The 14775-nt window shown below is 55.6% G+C and overlaps 1 protein-coding gene across 21 annotated transcripts in view; it reads right to left on the bottom strand.

Annotated features, from left to right (window-relative positions):
* The window catches only part of JAKMIP3 (Janus kinase and microtubule interacting protein 3), a 61142-nt gene that overhangs the window by 36885 nt on the left and 9482 nt on the right, over positions 1-14775 (bottom strand). For 20 of the 21 annotated variants that reach the window (XM_084210709.1, XM_084210725.1, XM_084210726.1 and 17 more), the window contains exons 2-3: positions 2519-2661; positions 828-1008 (exon numbers count right to left, since the gene is read on the bottom strand). In XM_084210709.1, coding sequence (XP_084066835.1) covers positions 828-962 — 135 coding nt within the window. In that variant the 5' untranslated portion in view covers positions 963-1008; positions 2519-2661. Of the gene's footprint in view, positions 1-827; positions 1009-2518; positions 2662-14775 lie in introns of those variants that run through there. The other variant, XM_084210722.1, reaches the window with a different exon arrangement.

The raw sequence follows: 14775 nt of genomic DNA, 5'->3' as shown, positions 1-14775 counted from the left end.
AAAATAAGGGACAAAATCAGATGCCAAGGCCATCACCCTGGCCTGCTCAGGCAGGCAGGCCATACCTGCACGTGCAGAGGCAGGGCACAGAAATCTCTGTGCAAGCTCCTGTGAAGCCCCAGAGAGCTGCATTTTACCAGATGCTTTTTAAGTGACAAATTGTTCAGCAGAAATGACCGACTGTGCCTGACCACACAAGGCTCAAGTGATGTTTCAATTTAAAACCATGCCATAAACTCTAGAGGAGCCATGGCCAGAAGTGGCTGTGAAGGACAGGGAGAAGGAAAACAAAGTCCTCAGCCTTAAAGCTGCAAATGCTGCTGCACAGCAAAAGGATCAACAGATGTTCTATTTACTTATACCTGGGTGTCAGATTCATGGTCTAAAATGCCTGGTAGTGATGCAAATTCATGGGAAAATGCAAACTATCATTTTGTCCCTGCACGGTAACACATTTCTATTCTGGAACCAAAAACCCCCAAAGCCTATCAGTGGAACCTGATTTGGAGAATTGAGGAAAAGCAGATGAATATTCCATGGTCTGGCTGAGAAGCGATCTGAGGGCAGGAGCTGGAAGCTCTCAGCGCTGAGGCTCCAGCCCCACTGCTGTCTCTCTCCCAAAGGCTGAGGGAGAAGCTGTGTCTCCATGGAATGTGGCACAGCTGAGGTTTAGTCCTGTACATGTGGGTAAGCACTCGGTCTGGAGGAGCCTGAGTGCAAAACCCAAATGAAATGAGTGTAAAAGAGGAAGAGAAGAACCAGCGGAGAGGATTCGAGCCCCGGACCCCTCCGGACACACGCCATGCGCTCGGGGAGGGGCTGCCCACCTTGCTCTTCTCCTGCTGGAGCTCGATCTGGATGTCGGTGAGCTTGGCCCGCAGCTCCTCGTTGGCAGCCTGCAGGGCGGCCAGGGCGTCGGGCTTGTCCCCCCTGGCGCGGCTGCTGGAGCCCCTCTTGGCCATGCTGAGGGAGGCCCGGCCCCGCGGCGCTGCTCACATCTTCTGGGGCCTGCGGGGAGGGACAGCGTCACCTGCCGGGGACACGGCACCCAGCGCGCCCCGGGCACCGGGGGCTGCAGCCCCGGCTGAGGGGGCAACATGGCTGGGCTGAGGGGGCAGTCTTGGCTGGGCTGGGCTGAGGGGGCAGTCATGGCTGGGCTGGGCTGAGGGGGCAGTCATGGCTGGGCTGAGGGGGCAATCATGGCTGGGCTGAGGGGGCAGTCATGGCTGGGCTGAGTGTGCAATCACATCTGTGCCCTGGCTGAGTGTGCAATCACAGCTGTGCCCGGGCTAAGTGTGCACTCACGGCTTTGCTGGGCTGAGTGTGCAATCATGGCTGGGCTGAGTGTGCAGTCATGGCTTGGCTGGGCTGAGGGTGCAATCACAGCTGTGCCCGGGCTAAGTGTGCAATCACTGCTTTGCTGGGCTGAGGGTGCAATCATGGCTTGGCTGAGTGTGCAATCACAGCTGTGCCTGGGCTGAGCGTGCAATCACGGCTTGACTGAGTGTGCAATCACAGCTGTGCTCGGGCTGAGTGTGCAATCATGGCTGGGCTGAGTGTGCAATCATGGCTTGGCTGAGTGTGCAATCATGGCAATCATGGCTGGGCTGAGTGTGCAATCATGGCTTGGCTGAGTGTGCAATCACAGCTGTGCCCGGGCTGAGGGTGTAATCATGGCTGGGCTGGGCTGAGGGTGCAATCACAGCTTTGCTGGCTGAGTGTGCAATCATGGCTTGGCTGAGTGTGCAATCACAGCTGTGCCCGGGCTGAGTGTGCAATCATGGCTGGGCTGGGCTGAGGGTGCAATCACAGCTTTGCTGGCTGAGTGTGCAATCACAGCTTTGCCAGGCTGAGTGTGCAATCCCAGCTTGGCTGGCTGAGTGTGCAATCACAGCTTTGCTGGCTGAGTGTGCAATCCCAGCTTGGCTGGCTGAGTGTGCAATCACAGCTTTGCCAGGCTGAGTGTGCAATCACAGCTTGGCTGAGTGTGCAATCCCAGCTTGGCTGGCTGAGTGTGCAATCACAGCTTTGCTGGGGTGGAAAAGTCCTTTAAGACCATTCAGTCCATCCCCCACATCCCCAGGGCTTTTACATCCCTCCAGGGACGGGGACTTCCCATCTGGGCTGGACAGCCCTTTCCATGGAGAAGTGAACCCAATATCCAACCTGAACCTGCTCTGCTGCAGCCTCTTGTCCCATCCCTTGTTCCCTGGGAGCAGGGCCTGTTCCCCCCTGGACAATTATTGTCCTGGAACCCACACAGGGCAGGGGATGGGGAATTCAGACAGTGCAGGGGACGGGGAATGCACACAGAGCAGAAGATGTGGAACCCACACAGGGCAGGGGATGGGGAATTCAGGAGGGACATCCACCCACCAGTCCCTGGCACTGCCACGGCTCAGAGGCAGCAACCACTGGGAAGTTTTTATTTCTGCTCTATTTTCATAGCATCATGGAACCACGGGATGGTCACAAAGTTCCATTAAAAAGTGCTCATATTTGGGAAAACGTTTCCAACCTTTTTAAAGCAATCCTGTTCAGGTGGGTAGCAATGCTCCTGGCTGGTGACCCTCAGTGCCTCAGTCTGTCCCTCATGGTCCAGCCACAGCAGAGGCTCTGTCCCTGCCCAGGCACAGGATGGGGCTCAGCAGGTCAGGGCACCTGCAAGGAGAGAGTAACCGTGAATTATAGCAGCAAAACAGCAACAGAACCAACCTCCACAACAACACTGTAATTTAAAAAAGCCTGTTTGAATTCTAAGAGCAAAAGCCTGAATCTACCAGGGAGAAAAGAGCCAAGGGAGGCAGCTGCTCTGGGGGTATAAAAATGGGATACAAGCCTGGGAGAGGGCTGGAGTTTGGGAGGGCAGAGCTGCCGAGAGGCAGAGGAATCACATAGGACATTGGGTCAGAGGGGAGGAGGGAGGCTGAGACCTAGAGAAACAAGTGGGAGAATAAAATAACACTCCTGATATTAATTGTCCAAACCAAGGTGGTACAAACAGTCTCAGTTCTGCTGTTTCTCAGGCTGGTGCCTGACTTAGTAGCCTGGAAAATTCTATAAAAAGAAACATGTTTGATTGGGCAAAGAAATAGAAATGAATTAAATTTTAAAGATATTGCCTGAGAAATCTGTAACATGAGCACATATTCTTTGCATTTAAGATTCTTGCTGCTTTGTGCAAGCAGACACAACACACCAATGGAGATTTAAAACCCCCTTTCTTTATTGATAAAAAATGGGGCAGCCTATAGCCACAGGCACAGAGCTGTACCTGCTGCAGCAAATGAGCCCTTTGTGCACATTACAATTATTTTCTTAGAGGATTCCCTCCAAAGGCAGAGGCAGTGTGAGCCAGGTTAGCAACCAAGGAGCTTTAACTGCTTCCACATGAATGGCAGACAAATAATCATTTGAATGGTACAGGGATTTGAGGGAGCAATTGCTAACAGGATTCTTTTGATAGGAGAGGGCTGAGAGAATTTACATCTGTGTGCTTACAGAAAAGAAAACTCAGGAGCTGGTACTCTGGAGCAGAGCTTGCCGGGTGGGAATTCTGTCTGAGGTCAATTTGTAGAGCGCAGATCCTGACACTTCCAGTGTTGCAGCTTTTTAATTTTCTTTAAAATGTTATGAAGGCTTAACGATGTGAATTGCCACGCTTCATGCCAAGCAGCTGCTCAGACCACTGAGCTCCAACTGCTGGCCCTGCACAGGGCAGTCCAGGAAGGAGCACTGTGCCCACTAAACCATGTCACAAGTGCCACAAGTGTCACAAGTGTCCAGCCCCGAGGAGGTGATGGTGGAGCCTTCCCTCTGCACAGCAGCAGGGATGTGGTGAGGGATGGCAGGGCCCAGGTGCGATGCTGCAGCCAGGTGTGTGTATGTATATATATTTATATATTTACATATTTGTATGTGTATATAGAGATGTGGAGCTGGGAGAGCTGAGCTCAGCCTGGCAGCTGCCCCAGCCGGGCTAGACTCGCTGGCTGTTGTTCCCAGGGTAAGAATGGAAACAGGGCACGGCAGCTCCCAGTGACAGCCACGACCTGGTGTGTGTGCAGGGGGACAAGTGCCATTGTTGGAGCCACCACAGTGGGGGCCTGTGCTCCCCCAGTGCGGCCCTGCAGCAGCAGCAGCCCTGGGCACAGCTGCCAGGCCAGGCCTGGAAGGACATTCATCACAAACACTGGAGCAGCACACGCCTGAGGAAGGTTCTCGGGCAGCAGCATGTGCTGAGCCAGAGGCAGGCAGAGGTGGGGACCAGAGCTGCTGCTCCAGGCTCTGCTCCGACCCTGGGCACACGTGGGGACCTTGGGGGTCCCTGAGCACAGACCCTCAGCAGGACCCATCCTGCAGGGCACAGAGCAGCTCCCCCTCCCCACAGCACTGGGCACAGGAGACATTCCTGGAAAACCAGTCACCTGCCCCGCAATTCTGCCTTTATTTTCCCAATGAGTTACACAGAAGGGGCAGCTATCAGACACATCACCTTAATAGAACAGAAAGGTCATGATATTTCTGATGCTGGGAGAATAGACTATGCATCTGAATCCTGGCATGTTTGATATTGAAAACAGCATCAATAATGCATCAGAGCTGCCTTGAGCAGGGCTCAGTGCTCCCTTTGCCTCCTGACTTGCAATTCAGACATCAAGACTAATTGGGAAATGTGTTTTCCAGGTAGTAGTTGCAGAAATGAATGTTTCACCATGCTTAAAAATAAGTGAATTAATCCCTACCCAGGGTACCAACATTTGAAAGCAGAACACTGTTCTTACAAATATGGAACATTTCCAATGTCTGCCTCAGCCCTGCAAGCACCGGTGTTCTCTGTTTTTGACAAATTGTTCTGATTTATTAGTTTAAACAAACCTTTTTGAGCCTCTAGTGCAACTTGAAAAACTATGATAGAAAGAAAATGCAATACTGTTCATGGCTGAGTAACTTTTTCATATGAGTAATATCCATGCTCCATTTAGGATTGCACCAGCCTAGAGATCCAAATGCAAGAAAATGAGTTTTCCTTAGCCTGAAAAGGAATTTCATGCTAAGCCATGCAATCATGTCCCATGCTGGAGCTGTGCTTTGGGCTTTATCCATATAAACATTTGTCATGTATCCATATAAACAGTGCATCACTCAGCTGCAGGGTGAGAAGGAAACCTGTTGGGATAGCACGGGAGAAGGAGTAAGCAGGCCAAGACAGGAACTGTCCTGCACACAGGGCTCTGCTGTGCATTCCCTGTGGCTTCACATGCAGAATCCAATCCTGGGACCCCTGGGGCTGGCAAAGCCCTCCCAGCCCTGGAGTCCCAGCTGTGCCCATCCCCACCCTGTCCCCAGCCCTGAGTGCCACCTCCAGGGGACACCTGCAGGGACAGGCACTGCAACCCTCCCTGGGCAGTGCCAGGGCCTGAGCCCCCTTTCCATGGGGAAATTCCTGCTGTGCCCACCCTGAGCTGCCCTGGCCCAGCCTGGGGCCGTTCCCTCTGCTCCTGTCCCTGTTCCCTGGAGCACAGCCCGACCCCCCGGCTGTCCCCTCCTGCCAGGAGCTGTGCAGAGCCACAAGGGCCCCCTGAGCCTCCTCTGCTCCAGCCTGAGCCCCTGCCCAGCTCCTCAGGGATTCTCCAGCCCCTGCCCAGCTCCTCAGGGATTCTCCAGCCCCTGCCCAGCTCCCTCAGGGATTCTCCAGCCCCTTCCCAGCTCCCTCAGCTTCTCCTGGGGCTCCAGCCTCTTCCCAGTTCTGTTCCCTTCCCTGGACATTCTAGGAGAATTTTCTTCTCTGTTCTGGGGCTAATTTGATACAATTCTTTTTTAAAAACCCAAGCAGTGTGGGTGACCCACCCCAGACCCCCCAGAGGCACAGCTGATGGGTCGGTGCTGTGGCAGGGGGAGTTGCAGCTCCCCACGCTGCAGAGGGGACACACCCTGGTACCCACACCCTGCTGTAGAGCATGTCACTGTTTCCAGAAGGGAAATAAGTAACCAGCCAATGCCTCCAGTGTGAAGTGAGCTTTGAAAGCTATCTATCTTTCTCGGTATAATATCTGCTTTAAATTCAAAATAATTCCACCCCTCACCCCGAAATCTCTGCAGATGGAAGTCTAGCCAAAGTTTTGCTGAGGATTAGATCGATTCCAGCAGCAGCTGTAACAGACACATGTCAAATCCCCACTGACCTGGATTTTTCCTCAAAGATTAATCCTTCCACCGTTGTTGGCTTTAACTCATTGATGGGGGGATCATGTCCTTTGTGAGCTCTACACTTGCAGCCTCCCCTTGTGTGTGAAGTTCCCTGCTTGTGCCACAGCCAGGGATGGAAATCCCACCCGCTGGTTCCTCAGCATAAGTCTCACACGGGTTTTTGGCTTTTGTTTCAAGTGCAAACCATAGGTGGGTGTCAATTATGAAGCTAATTATGGTTTATGGGGAGCAGCTGGAGCTGGGCCAGGGGTTTGGATGGATTTTGGGAAAGGTTCATGCCCAGGGGGTGCTGGCACTGCCCAGGGAATGGGCACGGCCCCGAGGCTGCCAGAGCTCCAGGAGAGCTCACAGCCCACTCCCAGGGGTGCCAGGTGGGATTTTGGGGTGTCTGGGCAGGGCCAGGGCTGCCCTGGGTGATCTGTGGGTCCCAGGGCAGTCTCTGAACACAGGCCTGGCAGACACAATTGCTGCTGAATCCCAGCAGGAACATTTTACAGCAGGACACCTGCTTAATTGTACAACTCTTAGGGCTAATTTGCAGAAAGCAATAATTAATTAAAACAGTAATAGAAAAGTAATTTCTCCTTTTTCTCAGGTAAGCCCCAATATTTAAGGTACAAAATCCATTGGAGTTTCTGCAGTAAACTCCAATAACAACCATCCAAATGATCTGTTAAACTGCAGCAGTAAGTTGGGGAGGGCTATTAGTGAGGAATGTATTTCAGACCCAATTCACGAGTTTAATAGCGTGTCACTGCCTTCTCTTGCTCACAAACAAGCTGTTAGAGCAATGCCATCCCTTCTCCCAAGGAATCCATGCCTGTATAATTAACTAAATCAACTGTAACACAGATGGCATCGCACGATCCAAAAGCACTTGGTGGAAACATTTTAAGCATGTTATTAACATCCCTAAATAACTACTTAATGCTACCTCTCCAACCCTCTTCGGCACCAACACACAACACAGCTGGATTTGAGGATGGAAAAGGCAGTATTTAATTGCTACACTCTTATAAAAGATTTTCAGTTCTTGGATTTATTTCATTTATAAATGAGCTTGAAAAATAACAGACTCAACAGTGGCAACAAAACCACTGTGCTTTGGGTTTCAGAATTAAGGTTAATTTCCAGACTGATTAATCATCATTAAATTGGAACTGGGCAGCAGGACAAGACACTGATGGGGGTAGGAACCTTTCTTTCGGCTTACCCAGGCTATCCAAAAATTACATTTCTATTTGACAGTGGGTTTTACTTCTCAGTAGGTGTGAGCCCGGCTCTAAATCAAGCTAAAAATTGACATTTCCCAGCAACAGGCAAGAATTTGAATGGAAAGTCGATTAATCTCCCAAATGCAAACAGCTGGGAGATGTCCATCAGGCTCTGGTGAAAAGCTGTTCCTGCAGCCTGGAAAACTGAGGATCAGATTATTTCAAACCTGATTTTTCATCACTAAATACCCTGGTTTAAATGACCTTCTTGTGACACTGGCTGCGAGTCTCCTCCCAATGCCAGCCCACCTCTGCCCTGTTACTGGCCGTGATCCTGGTCCCAGAAACACAACAGTAAACATAGAGCAACACACCCTAAATAAACATCAACACCCTAAATAAACATAAACAGCGCTTCAGGAGGAGAGCAGGAGCCTGGCTGGGGTGTGCAGTGGGGCGTGGTACCCACCGGGGCACAGCGCCAGGGATGAGCAGCACTCCTGTCCCTCCCAGTCCCTGCAGAGCCCAGGGCTGGCAGGGTGGGCTCTGCTGGGACCCAGTGCCAGGGATGAGCAGCACTCCTGTCCCTCCCAGTGCCTGCAGAGGCAGGGCTGGCAGGGGGAGCAGGGATGAGCAGCACTCCTGTCCCTCCCAGTGCCTGCAGAGCCCAGGGCTGGCAGGGTGGGCTCTGCTGGGACCCAGTGCCAGGGATGAGCAGCACTCCTGTCCCTCCCAGTGCCTGCAGAGCCCAGGGCTGGCAGGGTGGGCTCTGCTGGGACCCAGTGCCAGGGATGAGCAGCACTCCTGTCCCTCCCAGTGCCTGCAGAGCCAGGGCTGGCAGGGTGGGCTCTGCTGGGACCCAGTGCCAGCCTCCAGGGCTCAGCTGGGGAGATGGTCCCTGGGACACATCAAGGGAGCTTTCTGAGGGCAGGCAGGTCTGCATCAGAGCAACTCAGAGCCTGCTTTCACCTCAGTGCTGCTTTCACCAGGTGGGGCTTCCAGCATGGCTATTGTCAGGGAAGGTAAAGAGAGGGACCTAATCCAGAGATGGCAAACGAATTCAGAACACAGAAACTGTTCAAATGGGGTCCAGGGGCAGCCCCAGCTGCTCTGGGCACCCTGTGCCAGGGCTGCCCCCCCTGCCAGGGAACAATTCCCAATTCCCAATCTCCCATCCATCCCTGCCCTCTGGCACTGGGAGCCATTCCCAGTGTGCTGTCCCTCCATCCTTGTCCCCAGTCCCTCTCCAGCTCTCCTGGAGCCCCTTTAGGCATTGGCTAAATAAATTGTTCCAACTCTACAGAAAAGATCCACTATAAAAAGGATTTTATAACAAAAGCAGCCCCTGGAAGATGACTGAATAAAACTCTAGAAGCAAAATGTCCTCACAGCTGATGAGCCAGAAACGCTGACCAGCCTGGCAGAACAAAGCTCCTGATTCCAGAGGAGGGACAGAGCAACAGGTGGGAAGGAAAAGGCTGCAGGCCCATGGGAAAGAACTCAGAGCTGTGGAAGTGCTGGTGTGGCAGGAGCCAAAGCCTGTGCCCACAGGTATGGAGGCACGGCCCCCAGGCCCCCAGGCACAGAGGTGACCCTGTGCTGCTGCCTTGGCCAGGGCAGCTCTGCCAGGAGGGCTCTGCACGCACCACATGCACAGGCTGAGGACTCTGCAGCTGTAATCTGATTGTTCAAAGCTGATTTGGTCTGAAATGCTGCATGGACCTTGGGAGTCAGTTTGCCTGGCGTGCAGATAGCACTGCCCTGCAGCTGGAGGGAGTGAGGCCTCCCTGCACCCTGGCAGACCCAGAGCCCAGGGGAAGAAAAGGCTGCTTCACCCTCACTTGAACATTTCCAGTCCAAGCACCCCAGGCTGAACAAGCTGCCCAGAGCAGTTCAGTGTCCAAGGCCAGGCTGGACAGGGGTGGCACTGGATGGGCTTTAAGGTCCTTTCCAACCCAAACCATTCTGGGATTCTCTGATCCATTTCTCTGGGAAAATCTTATTTTCAACACAAGAGCTCTTTAATTTTTTTTTACCAAGACTAACAACAACAACTACAACTACAACAAAAACAGCAAAAGGGGAACAGAGGAACTTCAGCAGCTGCCTCTGCTGGTGCTCTCCATTGTGTCACTAAAAGTGCCATCCTGGAGTTCACCCCCGAGGCCAAGTGACTCATTCCCAGGTGGCCTCTCCTGGCTGATGCCTCCTCTGGGGAACCCCTCCCCTGAAGGAATCTCCCCCTCAGATGTGCAGATGATCAGGAAGAGCACAGGCCCTGCTTTCCCGTGTGAAATGTGCTGCATGATGGACCGGGGAAGCATTCCCACCAACAGCTCCCGTTACAGGCTGGAGCAGCTGCAGAGCAGCCCTTTCCTCTACTGGGTCAGTGTGGCAGCTGGGTAATCTGGGATTTGAGCTCCGGACTCGGCAGCCTCTTGGCCTTCTGCATTTGCTCCTTCAGGGAAAGTGGCTTCTGGCACTGCGCTGATCCCCAGCCGAGGGGAGCTGTGCCCATCTGCCTCCTGACCCCGCCTGGTCCCGATCGCTGCTCCGGGGCCGCCGCACCGAGCTCCGCCCCGCCGGGATGCGGCAGGGATGCTCCCTGTCCCCCCAGCCCCGAGGGGATACCCGGGGGCATGTGTCCCCCAGCCCCGAGGGGATGCTGCAGAGGATGCTCCCTGCTGGATGTGTCCCCTCAACCCCGAGGGGATGCTCCCTGCTGGATGTGTCCCCCTGACCCGAGGGGATGCTCCCTGCTGGATGTGTCCCCCTGACCCGAGGGGATGCTGCAGAGGATGCTCCCTGCTGGATGTGTCCCCCCAGCCCGGCCTGGCTGTTCTCAGGGCACAGAGGCTCTGCAGAGCTCTGGGCACCTGGAGGGGCAGCATTAGGAGCAGCAATGGCTGTGGCTGCTCTGCTCCGGGGCAGCCGGGGAGGTTTTTAATGCAAACGATGCACATTCCCAGGGCTCATTACATCCAGGGGAGAAGCCCATGGCCAGCAAGCCCTGCCCAGGCTGCCAGCAGACAGAGGGGCTGAGAAACGTGGGCTGTGCTGGGGCAGCAGAGCGACCTCAGTGAGTGCTGGCACCCAAAGGTGATGGGGAGGTGAGGATGGAAATCTGAATCTCAGTTCCACAAGGACGCTCCAGTGTCAGACACTGCTGTGAGTAGGTGCTCGAGAGCTGTGGAGTCACAGAATATGTGAGCTGGATGTGGCCCACAGGGAGCACTGAGCCCAGCCCTGGCCCAGCCAGGGCACCCCGAGAGGAGACTGAGCAGGGTGATTGATGTGTAACAAACTGCAGTCTCGGTGGGGACCCAAACACAGGAGCTGCTGCTCCAGGGAGGAGATCCCCAGCTGTGAGCTCAGAGCAGGGGCTGGCACTGTTGGGTGTGCTGGTGACCTGGTAAAGGGCAGGACATAAAATCCTGCTGATAACAGAGGTTTATGTAGGTCAATCAGGAAAGAGGACAAGGAAGGCAAAAGGAAAAAAAATTAAAACAATAACCTCAAACTAGAAAAAAATAGGTAACTTAGCAACACGAAATTCAATCTGTGAAAGTACAAGATAATCTACAATTTGACATATCCTGCACACAGATTTAGGAGGAAAGATCAAGTCATCACTGAGGACATCTGCTGTGTACACAGCAATGTAAATAAGGTATTGCAGAGGCAGGAGATGTGAAATCAGAGGAAAAGCATTATGATGCTGCAGAAAGCTAAATGGTAGGTGCTCATTAATCCACTCAAATTCTCCTAAATGAAACATAATAGGTGTGACCAGGTAATAGAAAAGTGAGGATCTGTGATTTTTTGGAAGGACATTGAACAGGAAGTTATTAAATGATTGATACTGCGTAGGTGAAAAGGATGTTTCAGTCCTTTTTTTACTAATGCAAGAACAAGAAACCACCCTGTGGGCACTGGCAGGAAATGAAACTTTTTCCGGTGGCAAGATGAATCTTTGACTTGGGATCACACACCACAAACCCTGGGAGCAGCTGTCCATGGTCTGCTGCTCCTGGGGCCAAACCATCACTGGGCAGGAAAAGGCAGGAGCTGAGTCCCTGGTGCGGGGACCAGAGCAGCCACCACAGGTCAGGTCAGGTCAGGTCAGGTCAGGTCAGCCCTTTGCAGCCCAGCCCAGCCCAGCCCAGCCCGGCCCAGCCCAGCCCAGCCCAGCCCATCAGCCCGAGCTGCAGCAGGCAGGGCAGGGCAGGGCAGGGCAGGGCAGGGCAGGCAGGGCAGGGCAGGGCAGGGCAGGGCAGGGCAGGACCGGCCCTCCCTGGTGCCTGCGCTCTGCCTTTGGGGGAGAGCATTGTCCTTCTCATTTAATTGCTCCTGTGGTGAAATCACAGCTCCTGCTGTGCTCTTGCCTGGTGCAAGGTGGAAGGGGACAGGTGTCCTGGGGACGGCTGGGAGAGCCCTGCTGGGCCAGGAGGAGAGGGGAGAGCCCAGAGGCTCGGGAGGGTGGGCAAGGGGCCAGGAGGAGAGGGGCCCAGCTCAATTCCTCGGGGTGAGAGCAAGCAGCCTCAAGCTGCACCAGGGGAGGTTCAGGCTGGCGATCTGGGACAGTTTCTACACAGAAAGGGCTGTCCAATCCTGCCAAGGGCAGTGATGGAGTCACCATCCCTGGAAGTGTTCCAGAAATGCAGATGCGGCCCTTAGGGACGTGGTTTAGAGGTGAACATGGTGGTGGTGTGGGTCAATATCTGGATTTGATGATCACCAAGGGTTTTTTCAACTTTATAAATTCTGTGACTCTATGATTCCATGATTCTGCTCCATCCCTCAGGGATGTCAGCTCAGGCCACGGTCACCTGCAGTGCTCAGCAGCTGGTGGTGGGCTGATCACCCATGGATCAGCAACACCACAGCTCCAAAAGATGCTGAGCTTTTAAAAACTTCTAAAAGCTTATTAAAAAGTACAAGGAAAACATGTCTAACAATAATAACAACTTCAGATTTGCTTTAAAAATGAAATCTGTGATTGAAATGACCACAGAGACACTGGAAATAGTAGCCCAAGACCATTTTTCTGTCTAGATAATAATATCTTGGCAGCATTTCAACAGAACTAGAATTACTTTCAAGCGTCAAATGCCACATTTTAGTGGTGCTCAGGAAATGCTCCAGTGTCCCTGTCCTACCTGCAGGTTCTCTGCTGTAAGGGAACCCTCCTGTCTTTCCTTCAGCAATCCCAGCTCCCTCCTCCCTGTATATATTCCTCTGGATTTGACACCCAGTTCCGTGGGCTAGAGGAGATAAAAAAGCTCCAGGAAACAAACACCTGGGATGGTGCTTTTGCAGCCCCGGGACCGGGCACCGGCAGCCCTGGGACCGGGCATCGGCAGCCCCGGGACCGGGCATCGGCAGCCCCGGGACCGGGCACGGGGCACGGACGGAGCAGCGGGCCGGCAGCAGACAAAGGCCGGTGCCAGGGCTGCAGCAGCCCCGGGCCGTGGCTGCACAGGGCTTTGTCCGGCGCGGACAGCCCGGAACGGGAGAGCGGCTCCGGCACAGCCTCGGCCCCGGCGCTGCTGCGGGGGGAGCTCCGCCTGCCCCGGCACCGGCCCGGCCCCGACACCGGCACGGCAGAGCTGCCCTTGGCCGCGGGCACGGCTCTCCGGCCCCTCCGGGAGCTGCCAGCCCGGGGCAGGGCTCGGTCCTGCCCGGGACACGCATCCCGAGCCGCCGGCAGCGCCCGCAGCCGCTCCGTGCCCCGGCCGGGGCTGCCCGGGACGTGGCCGGGATGTGCCCGGGATGTGCCCGGGACGCGGCCGGGACGCGCCCGGGACGTGCCTGGGATGTGCCCGGGATGTGCCCGGGACGTGCCCGGGACGTGCCCGGGATGTGCCCGGGACGTGCCCGGGATGTGCCCCGGGATGTGCCCGGGATGTGGCCGGGATGTGCCCGGGACGCGGCCGGGACGCGCCCGGGATGTGCCCGGGATGTGCCCGGGATGTGCCCGGGACGTGCCCGGGACGTGCCCGGGATGTGCCCGGGACGTGGCCGGGACGTGGCCGGGATGTGCCCGGGATGTGCCCGGGATGTGCCCGGCATCTGCCTCGGCACAGCCGTGCCGCCCCCCCCGCGGGCCACCAGGGCCGCTGCACGTTCCCACGGACGGCGTCCAACTTACAGAGCCCTTAATGAGGTTCAAAACATCATTTCAGGCGAGAAAAGCACCGGGCGGGATCCCGGAGCCCTCCGCTCACCTCAGCCCAACTCCAGCAGCGGCGGCTCCCGGCTTGTCACGGCTCCAGCTCCGAGGGGCTGTGACTCAGCAAAGGAGCAGCTTTTTATTTTTCAGATGGAACTTACCAAACCGTGCCGATATTACGGGGAGGATCTGCTTCCTGGATCCGCTGCTCTGCCAGCCTCTCCCGAGGTATTTCCACTGAACCCTCCCCATCTGGCTACGTTACGACAACAGGAAACGGCTTCTTGGGGGAGAAAAATCAAATGCAAAGCCTGCATGGGAACTGGGGCTGAGGGAGCGAGGAGAGACTGCCGGCCTCTACCTGCGCCGGAGCGAAAAGCAAAGGGGACGTCTCGCTGCCAGCCGGGGAGCTGGGCGGCTGCGAGCCGGGCAGCAGGGCCGGAGCGGCGGGTGCCCGGGCCGGGCTGGAACGGCAGCGGGAACGGGACGGGAACGGGGACGGGGACGGGAATGGGAATGGGAATGGGAATGGGGACGGGAATGGGAATGGGAACGGGAATCGGAATGGGAATGGGGACGGGAATGGGAACGGGAATGGGAATGGGAATGGGAATGGGGACGGGAATGGGAACGGGAATGGGAACAGGGACAACGGGGACGGGGACGGGAATGGGGACGGGAATGGGAACGGGAACGGGAACGGGAATGGGGACGGGAATGGGAATGGGAATGGGAATGGGGATGGGAATGGGAATGGGAATGGGAATGGGAATGGGGACGGGAATGGGGACGGGAACAGGAATGACAACAAGAACAGAAACGGGAATGGGAATGGGAGCCCCTGCCTAGGAGCCCCTGCCCCAGGAGCCCTGCCCAGGGAGCCCCGGCAGGCTGGCAGGGATGGCAGCAAGAGCCCCGCGAGTGAGGCTGGCTCTGGGAGGATCCCTCCAGCCTTTCCACAGGCCGCAGGATCCCCCTGGATGGGACCAGGCAGGGCAAGAGCTCCCCACCCCAGCCACAGCCCTGAGCCATGGGCCAGAGCCCACCAGGTCCCGGGGCTCTGCAGTGCCCACAGCAGGGAGGGACAGCCCAGGGGTCCCTGAGCGGGGTCTCAGGGGAGCTGGGAAGGGCTGAGATGCCCGTGTGCCCCAGGCTGAGCCTGCCTGGGTGGGCAGGAGC

The sequence above is a fragment of the Fringilla coelebs genome (assembly GCF_963513975.1).
Source record: "Fringilla coelebs genome assembly, chromosome: 8".
NCBI classification, from domain to species: Eukaryota; Metazoa; Chordata; class Aves; order Passeriformes; family Fringillidae; genus Fringilla; species Fringilla coelebs.
The sequence above is the reverse complement of the archived record's forward strand: the minus strand, read 5'-3'. Positions and strand labels throughout refer to the sequence as shown.